The following is a 23,664-nucleotide window of genomic DNA, read 5'->3' as shown; positions in this document are numbered from 1 at the left end:
CGCTTCTGCCGCCTGAGGCGAGTTTCTCAATTCGCCTAATGGCAGAAGCGCCCCTGTCCTCATGGAGTAATAGGTTTTTGGCTGTCAGGGTCAGTGACAGCCAAATAAAAACTGGAAAAAGGCAGAAAAAAAAGGCAAATAAAAAAAAAGATTAAAAAAAAAAAAAGGAGGCCAATTGAAAATATGCTAGGAATAGGTCATTCTATAACTGATAAGCATTATTAGAAGGATACCCATATGTGTTAGATAAAGGCTACAAAGCCATATTGTTATATTCTGAGTGATCATAAGACAAAAATTTGCTGTTTTAATGACTTTACTTTCTTGGTTATTCATATGCACTTTATTCATGTAATATATCTGTATTTAAGTATCTGATTTAAGTTCATGCAAAAAACAATGTGGATATAAATGTTGTAAGCACGAAGGCTCTGCCCCAAGGAGACGGCCACTTTATCCAACCATAGCATGACCCTCACATTCCTTTGAGCGATCTTTCTTTTCCACAACACGGTAAGTGCAGGTTTTCTTATTAAAAATAGCTTTACACTTTTTCTTATCATAACCCACTGGGGTACCATAGCTATAAAGAAATGGAAAAGGCATATTAGTTTATTTAGGTTAATGCTGTTTATATAACAATCAGTGATATGGCAATAATAAAAAACAATCTGCCTATGAGTGAATTTAGTTGAATTTGTTCTAGTCCCTTTGCTAACTTTCACCTTTCATTTGTCTTTCATCATCTTATCCCCTAGCCAGTTACATGGAAACTGTAATTACACTGGGGTGTACGTATATGTACCCCAAAATGCAGGACAGTCCTCTAAAAAAAAAAAAAGTGTCCCAGTCCAGGGATCTTTCATTAATTGCATGAACTTGTCAACCTGTCTTCCCAGTCATGCCAATCTTAGACTGAGGGGCCTATTTATTATGCTGTGTAAAATGAAATTCCAACTGATTTTATGCAGGCCCAGATTTGTGGTGAGACCACAAAGGCCCAGGCCTAGGGTGGCATAAATTTAGGGGCAGCATGCCGCCCAGCTGTTGATCTTAGGTAAGTTTCGGTGCAAGAAAAAACAGATTTTATGCCTGGCGATGTTTGGCGATTTTTTTTGCTGTTTTTTACACAGCATAATAAATCTGCCCCTTAGCCTACATATACAGCAGCGGGGCCCTGGGAGCAGGGGGACCCAGACCCTGCTCTCCTCTCCCGGAGTCTACTGTACCTTAGTCCCCACTCCCCGGCCCCTCGCCTACCTTAAATATAGTGGCATGCTCAGAGCCAGGAGGAGGGGGTAGGGGAGGAGGGACTATGCCACTACATATATTAAATTATGGTTTTCTTACAATGTAATGTTATTGTTTCAAGGAGCTCCTAACCTATCCAGTGCTTCAGTTTCAGTATGCTGCCTAATGCTAAGTAGAGAGTATAACAAAGAAAAAATACAGAGAGCAGTGTTAAGCTTAGATTTACTAAGATACAAGTGCCTAGAAAATACTTCTAAAATTCTAAATAGAGTTTCACCTCAGGTAATTATTTCCAGGAATGGGTATTTTCCTGCCTGTGAATACTACTTTGGCATGTGAAGAAGGGGGAATATTAAATCAAATGTTACTATATTGCAACAAACCAGCTATGGGGTCCTGCCCCTCTTTGATGGCCTATGTAGAGGGTCAGTAAACCATTTTAAAATTAGTTTAATAAATGGGGCTCTGAATACATTTTTTGCCTATTGTTTTAATGAATTTTTAATTTTCATTAGCATGGTGATATTCTGACAATGACTTGATTCTCAGGAAACAAGGATTTCGTTGAGGTACATGAATGAGAGTAGCAAGTCAGAACTGGATCTCTGTTTTGACCCAATACAAAGAAGAAGGGGGGATTTCACAGGGCTGGCTCAGTTTCTGACAGCAAATGCCAGGTGATGGGACTGTTGATGGGACAGGTGATGGGATAGTTTTTTCTGCATATTCACTTAAAGGAAAAAGAAAGTCAAAGTCACTTGGGGGTGCCAAAATGTTAGGCACCCCCAAGTGACTTTGACCACCTACCTTTTACCCCGGGCTGGTGCCCCTGTGAGGAGGGAACAGCACCAGCCCGGGGTAGCTGCCGGCGCTTCCTTCCTTCTGATTCGCTGCGCGCGCATGCGCAGTAGAGTGAAAAGCCGAACTTAAACATTAAAGTCGGCTTTTCACTCTACTGCGCATGCGCCCACCGCTGGCATTCAGGAAAAGGAAGCCAGGAAGAAGGAAGCGATCCGCTCCAGGTGCCCCGGGCTGGTGCTGTTTTCTCCTAACAGGGGCACCAGCCCGGGGTACGAGGTAAGCGGTTAAAGTCACTTGGGGGTGCCTAACATTTTGGCACCCCCAAGTGACTTTGACTTTCGTTTCCCTTTAAGCCCTTGCCCAATAAAATGCAAGCCAGGAAGAAGCACCCTAATATCTCAAACCTCTCTAAAAGGTGGGGAATTTCAAATAGAAGGGCAAATTTATTTCCTATTTATTTTTTTTTCCATTCATTGTGTTATATTATTAAATATTTTCTTATTACTTTACAAATCGTCTCTGCAGAAACTGTCTAGCACAGAATCCAAAGAATTGGCGTATTGCACTAATAAGAGCTCTGTATCATTATTGCTTTATGTTGTTTGCATTTTCAGAGAATTCTACAGAAATGCAACTTACGCTTGGCAACATCTCATTGAGCCGTCCATGGAACAGGTACAGTCATAGCAATCTTTAGTTCTAAATTCACTCCCCAATTCATGCAGCTCATCTTTATAAAGGCAACCTAAGAAGAAAATATAACAAATTAGCTCAGGGTCAGACTGGGGTGTGCAGGGCCCACATTGGCAGCCACCCCAGGGGGGGGCCCCACCAAGCCCACCCCTCATACTTACCTAAGCTCGATGGGGGGAGGGAGGTATGGGGTGGAGCACCTTTGCTTCTGGTAGGGATTGGTTCTGGGTCGGCAGGACTAACGAGGGCCAGAGCCCCCAGGGTATTTTCCTGGTGTCCCACTGGCCCAGTCCAACCCTGAATTAGCTTCCATGAAACACAAACTGATTGAACCTCCTGATCTCTGTAAATAGCAAGTACAGACATACAGGGACAGTGCCTTATAATTCATTCAACTCCCCCCATGTAAAATATAGTAGAGGCACAAAGATGATCAGTAAAGGACAAAATATACTCAGCTAACAGCAAGTTTCTGCTTTCAATTATTGAATAGACAGTCAAATATTCTGCAATGTTCAGCCCATAACTGTCTAAGCACTGATGAACTACAAATTTTAGTAGTCAAAAAAGACTCTGGATGTTGCAGTTCAAGTTGGAGGGCCATGGATTGGGCATATCTGGTATAAAAGTGTACATTACATAACATCACAGCAGTGTCTCAGAAGGGTAGAACTGTCTAGATGCTAGGGTATAGATCAAATAAAAGTAAAAGTTTCAGACCCTTACTCGTTTTTTTACTTTACATAATTTGAAAATTAGATTTTTACCACCACCTGGGCTGATAAAAGCTGCCTTTTGGATCAAGTTGGCACCTAATTGGCCACACAAGGGGCCACACAATCCTGTTGTAAAAAGGAGCATAGCAGCTTTTTAATGCAGCCCAGGCCAGTATTTTGACAGTCTTGCCCATTCCCATCAGTCCTCAACTTTTAAGCCCATCATAGCCCTCCTTTTTTACACGGGGAGGGGGGAGGGCAACCTACTGGAGATTCACCTACCCCCTCCCCTTGGTTGTCTGTAACAGCTCCAAGAACTATAGGTCTTGTGCCTCCATCTAAATAACTACAGCCTTCTCAGGGTACAAAGATAAAAATGTAGAAATGCCAGTATTTATTTCTAGAAAAGGTGGCAACCCTATGTGTATGGCCCCATTAACTGAATACTGGCTGTATTTAATCCCCTTCTACACCAAAAGTATCATTTGCATGTTTTGTGAAATTTGCAGCTATCCTTGCCAAAGGATTGGATCAATGCAATTTGGCCAAATATGTGGCAAATTTGTATGCAGACCAATCAGTTGGATACCCCCAAAATGTACCAGTTTAACACTGTATTGTCACGCTTTATCATAATTTAAGGTTTACCAATTCATTTTCTTGTTAGTCTTAAAAAGATAATGGCACATTCTACAGGGAAATGCCAGTATGCCTTTTATAAACTATCCGGTGCAAATCTTTATCTGTGAACCCTTTAGCGCCGGATCACTAATCATGGGGCCCCATGCTAGTAAGTTAGCACCAGCCCCAATTATTGGCCTATGGAAACCTGCCCCCCCCCCAAGTTGTGGGCCCTGCCACCATGTTAATGGGTCCCCAATGAAACTTAACTGCGAGCCCCAGTCCTTTGTGACTTGCACAAAAGGGGGTGTGTGTTCATCAGGTTGTAGTTTGGGTGGGTCAGGGGAGTGGCCAGGTGGATGTAAGGAGCAGGTCTGGATTGGGAGTCAAAATAGGCCCTGGCATTCCAGGTGCACAGAGGCCCAAACAGCCCCCACCAGCCCACTAAATAGTGACTGTCTATGGCAACTTACAGCAGCCCCCCTGGCATTTGCCAGAATCCACAGATTGCCAGTCTAGGCCTGGTAAGGAGCCCTGCAAATACTACAATAACTTGATCATACCCTGTAAGCTAGACTTAATACTGCAGCCATGCAACACTGGACTTACCTTCCAGGTTTTCCTTCAGTTCAGGCGGCTGATTGAAGCAGGCGGCATTACATGTTGCCACCAAAATGCCAAGGGCAACCACAGAAGCCAAAATGCACTGCTGAAATGTTTTTGGTAAAACAAAAAAAAATAAATAAGTGCAGATTCACAGGATCTTTGCAACTACAAGGTGTCACTTGTTGCTGCCTTTATTTAGATTTCTATCATGTTAAACCTCAGGGACCAGCATTGTTTTCTCCAATAAGAGAAATGTAGCTACAAGCAGTGGCTATAAGCTTCTGTATGTGTCACCAGAGTATGCCCTTAGCTCTAGTTATCATCTAGATTCCTTCGCACTGGGATTACAGTTGTGTTCCGGCAGTGTAATTTCTTAGTAATTGCCAGGTGAGAGGGCAAAAAAGTCTACTTACAGTACAGCATTCCTGCACCCCTACAGAATTCACTTAGTCAATGTTTTTAGAAGGAAGGTTGCTCTTCTGGAGGCAAATTCACAAATGTGGTTTTAAGGTGAAATTAAAATAAAATGTTTGTTTGCACCAGAAAATCATTAAATAAAAAATCACAATTATTACACCACTGTACTCCAAATTTTTTTATATATTCAAAAAATGCAATAAGCAATGACAATAGACTTCTATACCAGTTTTGCTTTACTCCACTTTTTTGTATTCCCCCCTCCTAGTGTAGCAGTGCATAGTACCACTCACTACATGAACAGACTCCCAGTAGGCTACTGCAGGTGGATGGGCACATTTGGCATTGGCCTCAGATGTGAGAATGGTTGATTTCATCTAAAGTCAGTGGATGTGAGTTCCCTGTGTTCCTACAAGTACTTGTACAGGTATAGGACCCATTATCCAGAATGCTCGGGACCAAGGGTATTCCGGATAAGGGGTCTTTCCGTAATTTGGATCTTAATACCTTAAGTCTGCTAATAAATCAATAAACCATTAATTAAACCCAATAGGATTGTTTTGCATCCAATAAGGATTAATTATATCTTAGTTGGAATCAATTACAAGGTTCTGTCTTATTTCTACATAGAAAAAGGAAGTCAGTTTTAAAATTCTGAATTATTTGATTAAAATGGAGTCTATGGGAGACGGGCATTCCGTAATTCGGAGCTTTCTGGATAACAGGTTTCCGGAAAAGGGGTCCGATACCTGTATCAGATATTATATGTGAGCTGCTAAAATGGGCACAATTGCATATAAAACCCAACACTGTATAAGCACAGACACATTAAAATAAACATGGAATAGGACATTTTATGTAACACAAAAAAACTAGACAAAACAAACTAATGCAAATACATTTGAAATGCTGCCCTAATAACACACGGGACAATATATAAACATTTTTGTTGTTTACCTTAATATATAGTTTGTACAGCACTGCATGTCCATGGAGTGCTTTATAAATGAATTATACTGATAATATTTTACAAAAACTGGCAACTATGGAAACTAAAAGTCAAATATTTATAGCTAAGGATTATAATGATATTATTAACTAATTACATTATAATATAATGCAATATAATACATTATAATTATATATATATATATAATTATATATAAACATTGGTATACACAATATACCACTCACCATTATTCTTCTAGTTGTTGCAGATACAGACACAGTGAGCCCTGCTCTCCCCCTACTTATAGCAAATCAGATAAGAATTGAGCAACACAGTTTTCCTAGGAAAGGGAGATTTCACTGGAAAACATGTGGTTTGCAATGATCATGTGAAACAAATTAAGGTTATTGACAAAAATGTTACAGTTGCAAATATGTATTAGTGATATGCTTATTATTCCCAAAAAATGTGTCAAACCTAGCTGTCTTTTTAACTGTCTTTCAAAAGAAGTTGTTTATCTAATAACATGTTCATGTGGGTCCCAATATGTAGGAAAAATCATACGGAATGTTTCTATAAGAATTCTGGAACATATATCTGCTATAGAGAGAGGAGATGTTAGGTCTGCTGTGTCGAAACACATGATAGAGAAACATGAGGGGAGGGTGCAATTTACTTTCCAGATTATTGATAGACCTCTTTTTCAGATCAGGAAGGGTGATTTGGAAAAAAGGTTGTTAAAGCGAGAAGCTTTTTGGATATATAACCTTCACTCCCTGGAGTCTCAGAATGGTATGAATAGGGACTGGGAATTGTCCTGTTTCTATTGATGCATAGCTGGGGAATTGATATGCGATTAACATCTCTTTCTTATATCTGTTTTGAAACATAAAATTGTATTCTGTTTACTACTAATATATGTGGTTAGATATATACCTTTACTAGGGTTTTGGAGTTCTCTCTCTTTTTTGTGTTTTTTCAGTTTGATTTTGATTTTATATGTTTTTGTGGTTTTTCTTATTATTGGTATGTTTTAGGGGGGTAAGGGGTTAACTACATGTGATGTCATCTAGTACTGTTTTGAGTGCTGTTTTGGGTATAAATAACCCCTCCCATACAGGGACTGGTCTAAGCTTCTGATGAAGTGACGTGAGGTCACGAAACGCATTAAGCGTAAGTCCTGATGCTGTACATGTGCCATTTTAATGTAACTGAATAAAGACTGATTTTATTTTTTCACCACGTGGTGCTCCGCTTTTTCTGGATGGGATTGTGCAGTTTTTGGGGCCATTGGGAGTTGGTCCGCGAGTAGCACATGTGGATAAATAGCGGTAAGTGCTCCCGTGTTGATATAATTATGTTGCAGCTAAATGTAGAAAAATATTACCCAGAAAAATAGATAGTATAAAATATATTTCTTAAAATGCACACCTTTAGCTATTAGGCACAGCATTCCTGCTTTCCTACATGCAAAGGTCCAGATGAAAAGTGAAAGTTTGTTAAGGGATTACAGCACACAGATTCTGTTCTGGAAAATTGAATTATTAGTACCAATCGGCATGGTCAGATCATTTTAAACAAATGTAATTGCTTTTTATGATGAGGAAAGTAGTAACCTGGAAGGTGGGGTTGCAGTAGATCTACGTGCATTGTGCTTTTGATACAGGGCCACATAAACGACTGCTTTTATTTGTACGTGGATAAAAAACTGGCTACAGGATCATGTAGAGAGTGTGGTTGTTAATGGTACACTTTCTGCTTGGAGTAGGGTTCTTAGTAGGGTTCCACAGGGTTTGTATTGGGTCCATTTTATTTTGTTTGTTCAGTAATCTTCTGTGCATATGAAGATTTTGAAAAAAGAAGATGGCATGGTGCTTTAGCTGTAGGGCCCAGGGGCGCTTCTGCCATTAGGCGAGTTGAGAAACTCGCCTCAGGCGGCAGAAGCGCTCCAGTTACCAGGGGCGGCAAAAAGCCGGAAATACGGCTCTTCTAGTGCAGAGAGCGCAATTGCGCTCTCTGCACTAGCGATCTCATCGCCCCCGGACCCGCATCCAGGAGCCGCCTCAGGCGGCGATATGTGCAGAATCGCCCCTGGTAGGGCCCTAGGCAGGTGCAGTTTCAGCTATCAGGAGCACTGGCTGGGGGGGCTACCCCCTCCCAAAGATTATACTGTTTATTTACTAAGGGTTGGAATGTAGTTTTAACCTTCAATGGGTGTAAGCAATAAATAAGGTATTTTTATATAAAACGCATCAATATCTGAGCATTATAATCCAATTCGGCATTTAACTTTCTGTTGATTGTTTGGAGATGCACATCTGGTTTATTGAATATATATATATATGGAACTTTGCTCTTATATTCAGTGTATGGTAGCAAATATTTTTCCCACCTTTAAGGTGGATAGGATTTTCTTCCTTTCCACGCTTGGTGCTCAGTGCAGGATTCTCCAGTGTAAATTAACCACAATTAATCTTTATTGGAGGCAAAACAATCCTATTGGGTTTATTTCACATTTAAAGGAGAAGGAAAGGTAAAAACGAAGTAAGCTTTATCAGAAAAACATTTAGTTTTACAATAACTGGCAACTATAGAAACTAAAGGTTTGTCAAACTCCTTAAGCTTAAGATAAATATAACATTTATTGCAAGCGGTATGAATTAAAATTTAATTTATATCTACAAAATAACACTCACCATTATGTTTCCAGTTGTTACAGATACAGCACTGTGAGCCCTGCTCTCCCCCTACTTATAGCAAATCAGATTGGAATTGAGCAACACTTTTTTTTCTACAAAAGGGAGGTTTTACTGGAAATTATGTTTTGCAACAGACCAGGTAAAAAAACGAAACATTCCTGTTCTTAAAGAGACATTAGTGTGGAGCAAATTTGCTATATACCACCTGAATCCATCCATGCTTTGTGCTATTGACCTCATTAATTACCCATAACATACCATATTGAGTAACCATCAGTCTACCTATTTACCAAAACAATTGCATGCCTTTTTAGTTTTCCTAAAGATTTGCAGTCATCTAGCTTAAGCTGGCCATACACGTGGCGATCCGACGATGTTTCGTACGACCATCGGTCGCACGAAACATCGTCAGATCCGCCACACACCATTCAGGGCTGAATCAGCAGGTAAGGAGGTAGAAACAATAGGATTTCTACCTCCTTCTGCCGATTCAGCTCTGAAGGGAGAATTTTGGTCAGGCGCCTTCTTTGGCGCCCGATCAAAATTTTCTAACCTGGCCGATCGACGAGCCGACCGATTTCAGCAGCTTCCTGCGACATCGGTCGGCTCGCTGACATACCATACACGCACCGATTATCGTACGAAACGAGGTTTCGTACGATAATATCGGTGCGTGTATGGCCACCTTTAGTTAGTAGCAGGGATCCAGTTCTTGGGACTGCAATTCAAAGGGATTTGATGAATTCAATCATGGTGACCCCAGGGCTTTACAACTTTCCTAAAGCACCAGGCACATTTTCTTTATCAATATATATGGAGGAAATTATAGTAAATTTACACTTATCAATAATAGTGATCAAGAACAGTGTGTTTAAAACCCATAAAAAGAAACGACTTATCAATGCTCAATGCTTGGGGCCCTATCAAGGATAGCACACAAGTGAATACAAACTGCTTATATAGATATACACGTGTAAGAAAAAAAGGCGCCAAAATGGTGTCACAAAGTTATTCAATTATCAAAAAAAGATTCTGAATAAATTCAACAATTTTTGACCACTAGATGTCAGTGTTTATATACTTCAAATAAACTGTGAGTCACTAATAAATTCCTAAAGTCCATTGTGTAGCATTTTCTTAAATAGAAACAAAGTTAAACAAAATTGTATATCCACCATACTTGTGATCTAGTGGATAAGTAGACAAAGGTACCGGTTTTAAATTCCCTTAGCTTGCAACCAGGAATGTACAAATGTACAGGCTGTGTGATGTGCAGCACTTTGATATTGGATACTCACTTACTTTATCCATGTATAGGCAAGAAATATGGGATTAAGCACAGGATGACATGCACCTCAAGTATGGTCTTGTATGTCATAAAATGGCCATGTAAATATTTGTATTGTGGCAAGACAAATAGCCAGTTAAAAGAAAGGGTGTGCATGCCCAGGGCTAGCATAAGGGCAGTCCTAGATCCAGAGAGACCCACTAAAAGCAAGGAAAACAAACAAGACATTTCACAACAACCTGTTGCACCCCATTGGGCACTAGCGAAACATGATCAACTTTTAGGTGTATGACTATAGATCATGTACCAGTGGTACCAACGATCTAGGGGAGGAAACAGGGATAAGGAGTTGTTAAGATTGGAAGCATTTTGGATATATGAGATTGATTGTGTGGCCCCTATGGGCCTTAATGGGCAATTGGCTCTAAATTGCCTCCTTACATAAAAATGGTAGCAAGGCTTCAGCTGAATAAAGGCATATTCACCAATTCTGTCATTCTATTTGTATGTTAATGTGCTATATTCAGAGAATATATTTGTTGCAACATTGTCTACAATCTCCTGTTTGTTATTTTGTTCACATTAAAGCAATACACTAGAATGGACTTTAAATACAGAAAAGCAAGTACTGCACAATTTTGTATAACTTTTCTATTTAAGGAGATGCTACACTATGGACTTTAAGAATATTTTAGTGACTCACAGTATATTTGAAGTATATAAACACTGATAGGAGTGCTAATCTCCTTATATATAATATATAAAACTTAAAATTGTCCCTAGAAAATGACAAAGGTATGGAGATTATTCTGGCAGCTAAGCAGCATTAGAGGGCATTCATACCCAGATGTGTTAGAATAAGGCTACACTGCCATTTTGTTATATTCTGAGTGATCACTCAACAAAGATTTGCTGTTATACTGACTTTATTTTCTCATTTATTTATATATACTTTATTCATGCAATACACACTGTTTTACTTTGTATACAAAAAACAACATGGATATAAATGTTGTAAGCTTGAAGGCTGTAGCCTAAGGAGACGGCCACTTTACCCAACCATAGAATAACGCTCACATTCCTTTGAAGGATCTTTCCTTTGCACAACACGAACAGTGCAGGTTTTCTTATTATAAATAACCTTACACTTTGTCCTATCAAAATCCACTGGGGTGCCATGTCTATAAAAAAATGGAAAAAGGCATATTCATTGGTTAATGCTGTCTGTACAATAATCAGTGATATTGCAGTGATAAAAATGCATAAAATCTAAGTTTTTCTGAAGAAAGTATTCTGCCTTTGAGTGAATTTGAAGTTGAAAAATGAGTTGAACTTGTTTTAGTCTTTTTGCTAATTTTCACCTCTCATTTGTCTTTTACCATATTCTCCTCTGCCCAATTTCAGTTACAAAGGAAGTGAGTTAAATTGCTATGGTAATCCTAGTATTAGAAGAGGATGAGTGGTCCTGGTTAATAATTTGGCAGTTTAATTCACTGGGTGGTGCCTGACATCTGTCGAATTATGGTTTTCTTATCCTATCAAGGAGCTCTCAAAATATACAGTGGTTTAGTTTTATTATGCTGTTATGCTAAGTAGTGTAACAAATTAAAACTACAAAGAGCAGCAGGAAGAAGACCAATATAAAAAAATATATAAGAAAAAACTGACACCATCCAAACTTTAAGCTTAGATTTAATAAGACAAGATGCCCAGTAAATTCTGGAAAGCATTGACTCTAAAAAATAGTTAAATAAATCTATGCTGTTGCCTTTAATTGAAGACAAAAATTATTTAAGGATAAGGACCTTATGTTTGATGTGTAGTAACTTCTAGTGATAACTCTGCCTCTCCTCCAAATTCTAGTTGATTGGATTTTTATCTCTCAAGGTGCTTGGAAACAGACAATACCTAATACAATATTGTTTTGGAAACCATGATAGTACAACTGCACCCAGTCAAGCCCAAATACACCCAATTTCTAGTAAATATATTAAGTAGTAGGGTCCTAGGAAAGAGAGAATAATTGTGGGGGCCTTTGAGGTTAGGGATCAAGTGAACACAATTTCAGGACCTTTTTATTTTTTCAGACTTCGATTTTTCAAGCTAATCCCACTGGCATAACTCACCCTGTGATTACTTCATGTCTATCTGAAGTTCTATAACTGATAGGGGAAAGCCGTGCTCCCACTGAGGCCAAACACACTTCTCTAAATTAAAACTAAAGTAACTAATAGGTTAAAAACATGACCGTAAATGTTACAATGACATATTTATGGGAACAGCTGAAACATGCTTTAGATTACTAATCAAGTTTTCCCATTGGGGATTTTAATTGCTTCATGGATATGTTTGATATGTGTTAGTGTGCCTGAAGATGGTGTAACAATACACACAAAGTATTTCCATGCACAAAAGCCCCCTGCTACTTACTCTCTGCTTCCCTCACTGATCACTCCCTTTGTATTATGCCCCCCATTACACCTGAGACACCTAACTCTGCTGCCTACCCTACTCCTGGCCCTGCAAAAGACCAATTTGATATTTTAATATTAATAACATAGAGACAGCCCCAGAAATATCAGGAGCACATATTAGCCAGAAGAGCTCAACAAAGTATCAGGCAATATACTTTTATTTTTTGTAGACCATTTTAGTATGTATCCAATGCAATTCCCTACCCCATAATCTGTGAAGATGTCAATAGCTCAGTTTGCATTTTAAGGCCTGGGAGTGACCATTACAGGAGTATTTTAATCTTTGCTGTTTTTCACTGAAAAACAAAATGCTGGGTGCCTGAGGTCTTAAATTTGCCAAGCTTTTAAGGCAGTGATCCCCAACCTGTGGTTTGTGAGCAACATGTTGCTTACCAACCCCTTGGATGTTGCTCCCAGTGGCCTCAAAGTAGTTGCTTATTTTTGAATTTATGGCTTGGAGGCAAGTGTTGATTGCATAAAACCCAGTGTAAAGGCAAACAGATCCTTCTATAAGCTGCCAGTGCACATCAAATAGCCAATTATAGCTCTTATTTGCACCCCCAGGAACTTTTTCCATGCTTGTGTTGCTCCCCAACACTTTTTCCATTTAAATGTGACTCACGGGTATAAAAGGTTGGGGATTCCTGTTTTAAGGGGTCACTAAAGTTATTTTGGGGTAATTGCAGTGGCCACTAGCTGGTAGTATTGGGTGAGGTTAAGTTAGGTTAAGTAGGTTTAGTTGTAGTGTTAGTGCCTGGCCACTAGGGGAGATAGAGAGAAAGGAAACACCTAGAAGTTCTAAAAGTGTGTGACTAGAGCAGGGATCCCCAACCTTTTATACCTGTGAGCCACATTTAAATGGAAAAAGTGTTGAGGAGCAACACAAGCATGAAAAAGGTTCCAGGGGGTGCCAATAAGAGCTATAATTGGCCACTTAATAGCCCCTATGTGGACTTGCATTATACTTGGTTTTTATGCAACCAAAACTTGCCTCCTTACCAGAAAATCAAAAATAAGCACCTGCTTTGAGGCCACAGGGAGCAACATCCAAGGGGTTGGAGAGCAACATAAATATGCACATACACACTTATTAAAATAAAGGTTGTATATGAGGTATACTGATCCGATTGTATCAAAACTTCATTAATAAATACACGGCCAGTGCCCAAAATTGACCTAAGGTAGATGTTGGCCTGGGTGTATATAAACCCCAGGTCCTCCGCTAAGAGCCAGCACCCCCACACTGGAAATCACAATAGTCAAAAGGAACTCACAGATGCTGCAGTCTGGTTCGGGTGCTTGGAGCCCCGAACCCGTATCCCAAGGGAGCAAAACCAAATCTTAGAAGAAAACGGCTCTCGAAGCACCACAACCGCCAGAGAATAAATATTTTTTTTTTTTTGTAATTAAAAAAAATACATATATAAGGCAGAATAAAGTATAGAAAACACATCAATATAACACATTTGATACTCTGGCAGCATCACTTTGAGGGAACATAGCAACTTACATCAAATATGGAATTTAAACCATAAGGTTGGCACATACCCAATGTAAATATCCACTTCACTTCCCTCTGTAAAAGTTTGGTCCACAGATCACTACCTCGCTCATCTGGAAACACTCTATCAACTACTTGAATCTGTAACAAAGTAACATCACTATCACAACAGTCAATAAAGTGCCTTGAGACTGGACTAATTCTTTGTTTCGCAACAATGTGTCCAATGTGTTCCCGCATTCTATGCTTAAGCGGGCGAGTAGTACAACCTACATACTATAGGGAACAATTTACACAAGTCAATAAATAAACCACATGATGAGTATTACAATTTGCATAAAAATGCATATCAAAAGAGCAATCCTTCACAGTACTTTTAAAAGTGGTAGAGTGCTTAAAGGAAAAAGAAAGTCAAAGTCACTTGGGGGTGCCAAAATGTTAGGCACCTACCTTTTACCCCGGGCTGGTGCCCCTGTGAGGAGGGAACAGCACCAGCCCGGGGTAGCTGCCGGCACTTCCTTCTTCCGATTCGCTGCGCGCGCATGCGCAGTAGAGTGAAAAGCCGAACTTAAACAGTAAAGTCGGCTTTTCACTCTACTGCGCATGCGCCCACCGCTGGCATTCCAGCAATGGAAGCCGGAAGAAGGAAGCGATCTGCTCCAGGTGCCCCGGGCTGGTGCTGTTTTCTCCTAACAGGGGCACCAGCCCGGGGTACGAGGTAAGCGGTTAAAGTCACTTGGGGGTGCCTAACATTTTGGCACCCCCAAGTGATTTTGACTTTCGTTTCCCTTTAATATGTGATGCACTTCCGTGCCCCACAAGCATACGTCCCCCTAGTGGTGAGCCACATAGGTTTAACCCTCTCAGTCTTCAAAACCGTTGGAGATAAATAATTCCCTAAAGTGGGAGCTCTGCGTGAAACAAACCTACAACCATAAGCTCCTACAGGGGCTAGCTGCGGATCATTATAAAGGACCAGTAACAATTTTTGAATAATGCTTTTGGCCCCATAAAATTGCTTACTCTAGGTGGTCAAAAAAGTGGGAATATCCTTCCTCCCTTCAGTCACACTAAGCCTTTTCCGAATCCTATCAACCACGGACCTATTATTACAAGTTCCTTCACCTAACAAAAGCTGCCTTTCCATGTCTAGTGTTTTCTTAAAAGCCGGCAGAAGGTGTTTCATAGTGTAATCCCGGTTTAAGAAATGGTCCCTTAACTGACAGGCTTGTTTGATAAAATCGTCCTCAGTGCTGCAGTTTCTTCACAGTCTACAAACTTGCCCTAAGGGAATCCCCTTAAACAAATGCTTGGGATGGCAAGAATTGGCCCTCAAAAGGGAATTCCCTGCACACGGTTTCCTATAGACATCAGTTTCCACAGATCCACCGTGACCCCTTAATTCAAGATCCAAAAATGTAATCCGTGCTTTATTATATTCACTTGTGAATTTGAAGTTCAAATTGTTCCCATTTAGTTCCTCAACGAATTGTGAAAAAGCATATTCAGTTCCCTTCAACACAAATAAAACACTACGTGCTGTACTAAAGGCGATTTGCCTCCAAAGATGCGGGACTCTTCCCACCAACCCATGTACAGATTGGCATAAGTAGGCTGTGAATAAAGATCGGATTTTATTTATTCTCTGGTGGTTGTGGTGCTTCGAGAGCCATTTTCTTCTAAAAGTTGGGGAGCAACATGTTGCTCATGAGCCACTGGTAAGGGATCACTGGACTAAGGGGTATAAAAAGAAGAGTAGGATGGGGTGTGCCTGTCTATGGCCAATGGGAAACATCTGCAGAAGCAAGAGGGGACACCAGAGACGAAAACAGTAAGCAAAAAGGTAGACACCAGGTGTAAGTATATATATATATATATATATATATATATATATATTATCTGCAGAGGGCCAATACATACTGCACCTGTAAGAGTTCTGCATCATTATAATTTCATGTTTAAGTTTTTTTGTTTGTGTAGAATTCTTTAAAAATGCAACTTACACTTGGCAACATCCCATTGAGCCGTCCATGGAACAGGTACAGTCCATACAATCTTTTGTTCTAAATGTGCTCCCCAGTTCATGCAGCTCACCACTATAAAGGCAACCTAAGAAAGACATATAACAAATTAGCCCTGAGACACAAACTGAGTGAACCTCATGACATAATCTCACCAATTTAGTAAAATATATTGCTGTAAAAAAAATACTCTACTTCCTATCCCTATAAGCACAGACATGCAGGGGCAGTGTTTTAGATTTACGTTCACCTCCCCATGTTAAATACAGTAGTGTGTAAAATATAGTAGGGGCACAAATGGGCAGCTCTTATCAGTAAAGGAAAGCTTATCAGTAGATTCCTGCTTTAATTTAATAGAATAGTGATCAGAATTGTATTCTTAATCAAAATGTGCCTATATGTCCTTTAAACCATCTTTCTCAGTTTGTAAATTGGAAAAGGTTGTTTCTACTTTAAGACCATGTTGGACTCCAACATGGCATGGCCAGGTGGGTGTAGGGAACCCTGCAAATCCTTATAGCAACTGTGGTCATACCCTGTAAGATATAGCAAATACTGCAGCCATGCAACACTGGACTTACCTTCCTGGTTTTCAGGCGGCTGATTGAAGCAGGCAGCATTACATGTTGTCAACAAAATGCCAAGGGCAATCACAGAAGCCAAAATGCACTTCTGAAAATGGTTTTGGAGGAAAAAAAAGAAACAAGTGCTGATTTATAGGATTGTCATGATACAGGCGTGTAAGAGTTAATAACTGACCAAAGTATTCAAAAATCATTCTGCCAGAACCAGAAACAGATACCTAACAGGCCTCTGGTCACTGGGGTCTGGAATCAGCCATGTGTAAAGGTCTTACAACCTGTGATGCCCTGCTCTAAGCCCTGGCTGTAACTGAATGATAAGAGCCAGGCCATGTGGGGGAGACTACGTTGGGGTGAATTAAAGTTTACATAAGGACCCCTCTTAGGTGAAGTTGGGGTCACATTGTAACATAAAAACAAACACATTTATCACCCTAGAACCCATACCAGTTATACCAGCGGTATCAAAAACTGGTTTAATTTAATATGGCCTGTCAAGCTCGTCCTAACATGACTGGCTTTGGGTACTCTGTTTGTCAGGTAGGAATATCTGGGCAGGGGCAGGTCACACCACACTGATGATACTGTATATGGAACCAGTTAGAAACACCATAACCAATAAATTTGATATAATCTCTCTATTATGTTCCCATAAGTTATGGTCATTACATTATTGGTCCAGTCCAAACACATAATTAACTCACACGGTGTCCTGCTAATGGCAATGCCCCTTCTGCATTCTTGAGGGAGGGGGGAGTGTCCTGTTAACTGGATATATATTCAGCTCTTCTGACTAAAAATTGGATTTACTTTGGAGGACCAATTTCTATTGGAAGTCCATCCCATTGGTTTATCCTTGCCTCCACGGCTAGAAGGATTCTGTATTGGTCAATATAGGACTTCTTTGTTTTTCCCTTTAATTTTTAAACTTTTTTATAAGTGCCATATTCATGAAATAGAGAAAGGATGTAGTCAATATAAAGTGCCAATAGACATTCTTTTCCTAGTTTTTTGGAGGACTGTAACATATGGATGTTTGCAGCCACAAAGGCTGTTACAAAGGCACCCAGAGACCACCCTTATTCCCCACCCCCCCACCCCCCTTAGGGTCACGCATGCGGAGCACTGTGGACAGAACATGCTGAAGTTTTCTGCGTGTCCTTTTCCCAGTATTCAAGCAAATTTAGGTGTGGCTGGGCAGCATGCCACCCCTAAATATGTGCCACCCACAAATCCGGGCCTGGGTATTTGGTCATGTATCCCACAAGTGTTTGCAAGTTGATATACACTGGGTTGTATTTATTCCTGCATTACCCTGCAGTAGAACATATGGAATATCCACCACAGCGGAACGCATGACTGACCATGCATGTGAAAGAGCCCTTACTCTACTTTTGTAACTACCCCCTAATACAGGAAGGGTCAGCATTAGTGATGAGTTAATCTGTCCCACTTCGCTTCCCTGCAAAATTTGTTAAACTGCAAAAATTTGTCAAATACATTGAATAGGTATTTTTTGCAGCTAACGTACATCTTTTTTTTTACCGTGGAACATTTTTTTGCAGCCATTGGAGTCTATGGGCATTTTTTTCATGGTGAAACCTGGCAAAAATTTTCACTCGTCGCTACACAGCATCATTTGCAACATTATCAAACTCTGAGCAGGTGATGAAACAAGCTACTGCAGGTAGAGTAGTTCTATACAATGCAATGGATGTGAGTTCACTGTGCTCCTGGAAGCACTTGCATTGGATATTATATGTGAGCAGCTAAAATGGCCACAATTACATTGCACATGCCCTTAGGATTGCCACTTCACCACCCTAAAAAAAATGTATTCAAAAGGTCATAAAATATTTCAATAAACAGGAAATAAGGCAATATTTTGGACATAACATTATAATAAGCTTAGAGTAATCTATACTGTATACAGAATGCATTTCAAGTGATGAACTAAAAAAAAAATCTAGAGATAAAACAAATTATATAAATTATAATTGCTGCTCTATTAACACACAGGACAATATATGAACATTTTTGTGAAGATTGGCTTACTGTTATATAAACAAAAATTATATATACAAAAACCAGCATCAATGAAAATTAAAAGTCTGCCAAAACTTGGGAGTGTACAAAATCTAAAAAAAAGTACAAAATAAATATCATACCACTCACCATTATGTTTTCAGTTGTTGCAGATACAGCACAGTGAGCCCTGCACTCTTATAGCAGTGCTACTTATAGCAGATCAGACTGGAATTGAGCAACATTGTTTTCTTAGGAAAGGGGATTTCACTGACAATCCTTTGTTTTGAAACATCCATGCAAAAAACAACATGTCCTGTTCAAATGTTGGATCTTTTTCAATAAACACTTTTTGCTTCTTGTCCCTGTGTGTGCGGCACTCTGTTCTTTTATTGCCAAAGTTGGCCAGCACCTAGGGCAGTTGTCCTTTTGAAGGGTGTGCTCTGGTTTTTCTAGTTTATATATATACAGGCATAGGACCCATTATCTGGAAAGCTATTACCCAGAAAGTTCCATCTCTCCTAGACACCATGATAATTAAATAATTATAATTTTAATAGTGATTTCCTTTTCTCTGTAATAACAAAACAGTGTACTTGCACTTGATCCCAACTAAGATATAATTAATTTATTTAATGTTTAAATGATCTTTTAGTAGACATTAGGCATAGTGATCCAAATAACTGAAACACCCCTTACCCTTCAGATACTGAATAAGGGGTCTCTCTGTAATTTGGATCACAATACTTTAGGGAAAACTGCAGGGAAAAGGCTTGGCATGAGGAATGGCACAGGAAGGAGGTTTGTCGCTAGTTGGAGGCTACCTTATATATCACTTCTTCTTATTATGTTGGGTTGAAAACCCCAACATACTGTTCTTCGACTTTAGCTTATTCTTCCGCTTCTTCCGCTTCTTCTTATTATTATTATTCTTAGCGCCCCCCATTTTCTAAACGCTACTCCTCCTACAGTTTTAGGGGTACAATACCCAAACTCCCCACACATCTTCGCCCTATAGCGGAGCAGGTTGCTTGTGCTTTTCTAAGCGATCCCGCCCCCCGTCTTTTTGTGGCGCCGCTCCGAATTTTCCCATTGACTTTGACAGGGAAGATTTTCAAACTGCTGCCACACTTACAGCTTTGAAGCTACACCCCCCAAACTTGAATAACATAATCATGGGGTCACCCCGAATGAAGCAGCAACATTTGTTGGATGACCCCAAAGTGGGAGGGGCCAACAACAGCCAATCAAATTTTAATCATTGACTTTTATGGGGAAATTGAAACTGCTGCCAATCATACAGCTTTGAGGCTACGCTCCCCAAACTTGAATCACATAGTCATGGGGTCAGCCTGAATGAAAATAGGATGATTATTGGATGCCCAAAAGTGGGCGGAGCTGTGAACCACCAATCAGATTTTACCTATTGATTTGGCGGAAATTCAACCTGCTGCCAGTCTCACAGTATTAACCCCAGGGTCCCCAAACTTTTTACACTTGGTCACTAGGGGACTGCAGTTTAAGTTTTGAAAAGTGGGCGGAGCCACCAACAGCCAATCAAATTTCACCTATTGATTTTTATTGGTTTGATGCCAGATTTTCCAAACTTTGCACAGTCAGTCACTGGGTGACTACGCATTCAGGTTTTTTTTTTTTAAAAAAAACCCTGCAAAGTGGGAGGGGCCAACAGCAGCCAATCATATTGTACCCATTGACTTTTATGGGGAAATTGAAACTGCTGCCAATCTTACAGCTTTGAGGCTACACTCCCCAAACTTGAATCACACAGTCATGGGCTCAGCCTGAATGAAAATATGATGGTTGTTGGATGCCCAAAAGTGGGCGGGGATGTGAACAGCCAATCAGATTTTACCTATTGACTTGGCAGAAATCCAACCTGCTGCCATTCTCACAGTAATAACACCGGGACCCCAAACTTTGCAGAGTTAGGCACCAGGTAACTGTGGTTCAAGGTAAGAAAAAGTGGGCGGGGCCACCAACAGCCAATCAGAGTTTACCTATTGACTTTCAATGGGGAAATTCAACCTGCTGCCATTCTCACAGAATTAACACCAGGGTCCCCAAACTTTTCACAGTTGGTCACTAGGGGACTGCAATTTTAGTTTTGAAAAGTGGGCGGAGCCACCAACAACCAATCAGATTTCACCTATTGATTTTTATTGGTTTGTTGCCAGGCTTCCCAAACTTTGCATAGTCAGTCACTGGGTGACTACGCATTTAAGGTTTTTTGTATTTTTGTAAATGGGTGGAGCCACCAACAGCCAATGAGATTTTACCTATTGACTCTAAATGGGGAAATTCAACCTGCTGCCATTCTCACAGTATTAACACCAGGGTCCCCAAACTTTTCACGGTTGGTCACTAGAGGACTACAGTTTTAGTTTTGAAAAAGTGGGCGGGGCCACCAACAGCCAATCGGATTTCACCTATTGAATTTTATTGGTTTGATGCCAGAGTTCGCAAACTTTGCACAGTCAGTCACTGCGTGACTTTGTACGCAAGGTTAGAGAAAGTGGGCGGGGCCGCCAAAAGCCAATCACAACTGCTGCCATTCTCACATGTTTAATGTCAGGGTCCCCAAACTTTGCACAGTTTGTCACTAGGTGACTATGTTCCAAGTTTGGAAAAGTGGGTGGGGCCAACAACAACCAATTAGATTTCACCTATAGACTTCATATGTTTAAATTTAAACTGCGGCCATTCTTTAAATATTAATACTAAGGTCTCCAAACTTTGCAGAGCTAGTCACCAGGTAACTGCAGTTCAGAGTTAGAAAAAGTGGGTGGGGCCAACAACAGCCAATCAGATTTTACCTATTGTTTTTCAATGGGAAATTCAACCTGCTGCCATTCTCACAGTATTAACACCAGGGTCACTAGGGAACTGCATTTTTAGGTTTTAAAAAGTGGGTGGAGCCACCAACAGCCAATCAGACTTCACCTATTGAATTTTTTTGGTTTATATTTAAAATGTTGCTTTGTGAATAAACAGCAAAAATTTCAATGGAATAAAAACCACAACATTTATTGGCTCAAATAAATACAACAGAAACTGTTGCTTTGCTCACACTATTTATGTCAGGGTTCCCAAACAAGTGGGAGAAGCCACCAACAGCCAATCCATTTCCACCCATTAGATTTCATTGGTTTATATTTAAACTGATGCCATTATTTAAATATTAATTCCAGGGTAGTTAAAGTTTCCAGAGTTAGTCACTGGGTATTTGCCGTTCAAAGGTAGAAAAAAGTGGGCGGAGCCACCAACAGCCAATAACATTTCACCTATTTACTTTCAATGGTGAAGTGTAAAATGCTGTCAGTCTCACAATGAATGCCTGAGTCCCCAAAATTTGCAAAGCTGGTCACTGGGGGGCTGCAGTTCAAAAATAGGAAAAGTAGGTTGGGCCACTAACAGCCAATCAGATTTCATCCATTGAATTTTATTGATTTAAATTTAAAATGCTGCCATTCTCAAACTATTTATGCCAGGGTGCCCACTGTTTGTCACTGGGTGACTTTGACTCAAGGTTAGAAAAAGTGGGCAGAGCCACCAATCACAATTCACCTATTGACTTTTATTGGTTTAAATTTTAATTGCTGCCGTTCTTTAACTATTAATCCTAGGGCCCCTAAACTTCGCAGAGTTAGTCACTGGGTAACTGCAGTTCCAGGTTAGAAAAAGGGGGTGGAGCCACCAACCGCCAATCAGATGTCGTTGACTTTCAGTGGGGAAATTTAAATTGCTGCCATGCAGACACTATTAAAACCAGGGTCCCCAAGCTTTGCACAGTGGTTTTTACTCTATAACCGTGGTCCAAGTTTAGGGAAAGTGGGCGGAGCCCATTCAGTGACTTCATGTTTTTCAACCCAACATGAAGTTTGTTCTCAAACTTCCCTTTCTAGTTATTATTATTCTTAGCGCCCCCCATTTTCTAAACGCTACTCCTCCTACAGTTTTAGGGGTACAACACCCAAACTCCCCACACATCTTCGCCCTATAGCGGAGCAGGTTGCTTGTGCTTTTCTAAGCGATCCCGCCCCCGTCTTTTTATGGCGCCGCTCCGAAACCCCCCAATTTTCCCATTGACTTTGACAGGGAAGATTTTCAAACTGCTGCCACACTTACAGCTTTGAAGCTACACCCCCCAAACTTGAATAACATAATCATGGGGTCACCCCGAATGAAACAGCAACATTTGTTGGATGACCCAAAATGGGAGGGGCCAACAACAGCCAATCAAATTTCACCCATTGACTTTTATGGGGAAATTGAAACTGCTGCCAATCTTACAGCTTTGAGGCTGCACCCCCCAAACTTGAATCACATAGTCATGGGGTCAGCCTGAATGAAAATATGATGATTGTTGAATGCCCAAAAGTGGGCGGAGCTGTGAACAGCCAATCAGATTTTTCCTATTGACTTGGCAGAAATCCAACCTGCTGCCAGTCTCACAGTAACAACACCAGGGTCCCCAAACTTTGCAGGGTTAGGCACCAGGTAACTGCGGTCCCAGGCTAGAAAAAGTGGGCGGAGCTGTGGACAGCCAATCAGATTTTACCGATTGACTTGGCGGAAATCCAACCTGCTGCCATTCTCACAGTAATAACGCCGGGGTCCCCAAACTTTGCAGAGTTAGGCACCAGGTAACTGTGGTTCAAGGTTAGGAAAAGTGGGTGGAGCCACCAACAGCCAATCAAATTTTACCTATTTACTTTCAATGGGGAAATTCAATCTGCTGCCATTCTCATAGTACTAACCCAAGGGCAGTGTCAGTTAAGGAGTTAGAAGCCACAGGCTGCAATTGCCCTGTCGTTATGACAGTATGGCCAGGACTATCTGTAGCCCCTGATGCTGCTCATTGCACCAAATACCAGATTTTGAATACGGTGCAGTTTTTCAAACCCAGCAACACTCTGAGACAAAAGCTTGTGCACCCTAAAGACCCTACACCCAAGCACATGAAAAGTAATGTGGTCTATGCTGTCCAGTGTAGTGAAGAG

The 23,664-nt window shown here is 40.4% G+C and overlaps 2 protein-coding genes across 7 annotated transcripts; both read right to left on the bottom strand.

Annotated features, from left to right (window-relative positions):
• Nucleotides 1-298: 298 nt before the first annotated feature.
• On the bottom strand, nucleotides 299-8,845 carry LOC101733634 (beta-microseminoprotein). Of its 5 annotated transcripts, none has more exons than XM_031906355.1 (5): nucleotides 8,751-8,795; nucleotides 6,300-6,394; nucleotides 4,692-4,788; nucleotides 2,692-2,797; nucleotides 299-583 (listed from the first exon to the last, which is right to left on the bottom strand). In XM_031906355.1, exons 2-5 carry the CDS (start codon nucleotides 6,300-6,302, stop codon nucleotides 454-456), a joined length of 336 nt encoding a protein of 111 aa, XP_031762215.1. In that variant the 5' UTR covers nucleotides 6,303-6,394; nucleotides 8,751-8,795; the 3' UTR covers nucleotides 299-453. The 5 variants fall into 5 exon arrangements, with proteins under 5 accessions (XP_031762215.1, XP_012822292.1, XP_004915979.1 ...); XM_012966838.3 differs by having other exon boundaries at nucleotides 4,692-4,791; nucleotides 8,751-8,794; XM_004915922.4 differs by lacking the exon at nucleotides 6,300-6,394 and having other exon boundaries at nucleotides 4,692-4,791; nucleotides 8,751-8,845.
• A 2,104-nt stretch (nucleotides 8,846-10,949) lies between these two features.
• On the bottom strand, nucleotides 10,950-18,901 carry LOC100491107 (beta-microseminoprotein). 2 transcript variants are annotated; one of them, XR_001171208.3, is made up of 5 exons: nucleotides 18,794-18,901; nucleotides 16,619-16,709; nucleotides 16,020-16,125; nucleotides 14,064-14,157; nucleotides 10,950-11,222 (listed from the first exon to the last, which is right to left on the bottom strand). XR_001171208.3 is itself a non-coding variant. In XM_002935961.5 (4 exons), exons 1-4 carry the CDS (start codon nucleotides 18,794-18,796, stop codon nucleotides 11,093-11,095), a joined length of 330 nt encoding a protein of 109 aa, XP_002936007.1. In that variant the 5' UTR covers nucleotides 18,797-18,901; the 3' UTR covers nucleotides 10,950-11,092. The 2 variants fall into 2 exon arrangements, 1 of the variants encoding a protein (XP_002936007.1); XM_002935961.5 differs by lacking the exon at nucleotides 14,064-14,157.
• Nucleotides 18,902-23,664: the final 4,763 nt, after the last annotated feature.

Source organism: Xenopus tropicalis, chromosome 7, assembly GCF_000004195.4.
Source record: "Xenopus tropicalis strain Nigerian chromosome 7, UCB_Xtro_10.0, whole genome shotgun sequence".
Lineage (NCBI taxonomy): Eukaryota > Metazoa > Chordata > Amphibia > Anura > Pipidae > Xenopus > Xenopus tropicalis.
This window is presented reverse-complemented; position numbering and strand designations above follow the sequence as displayed.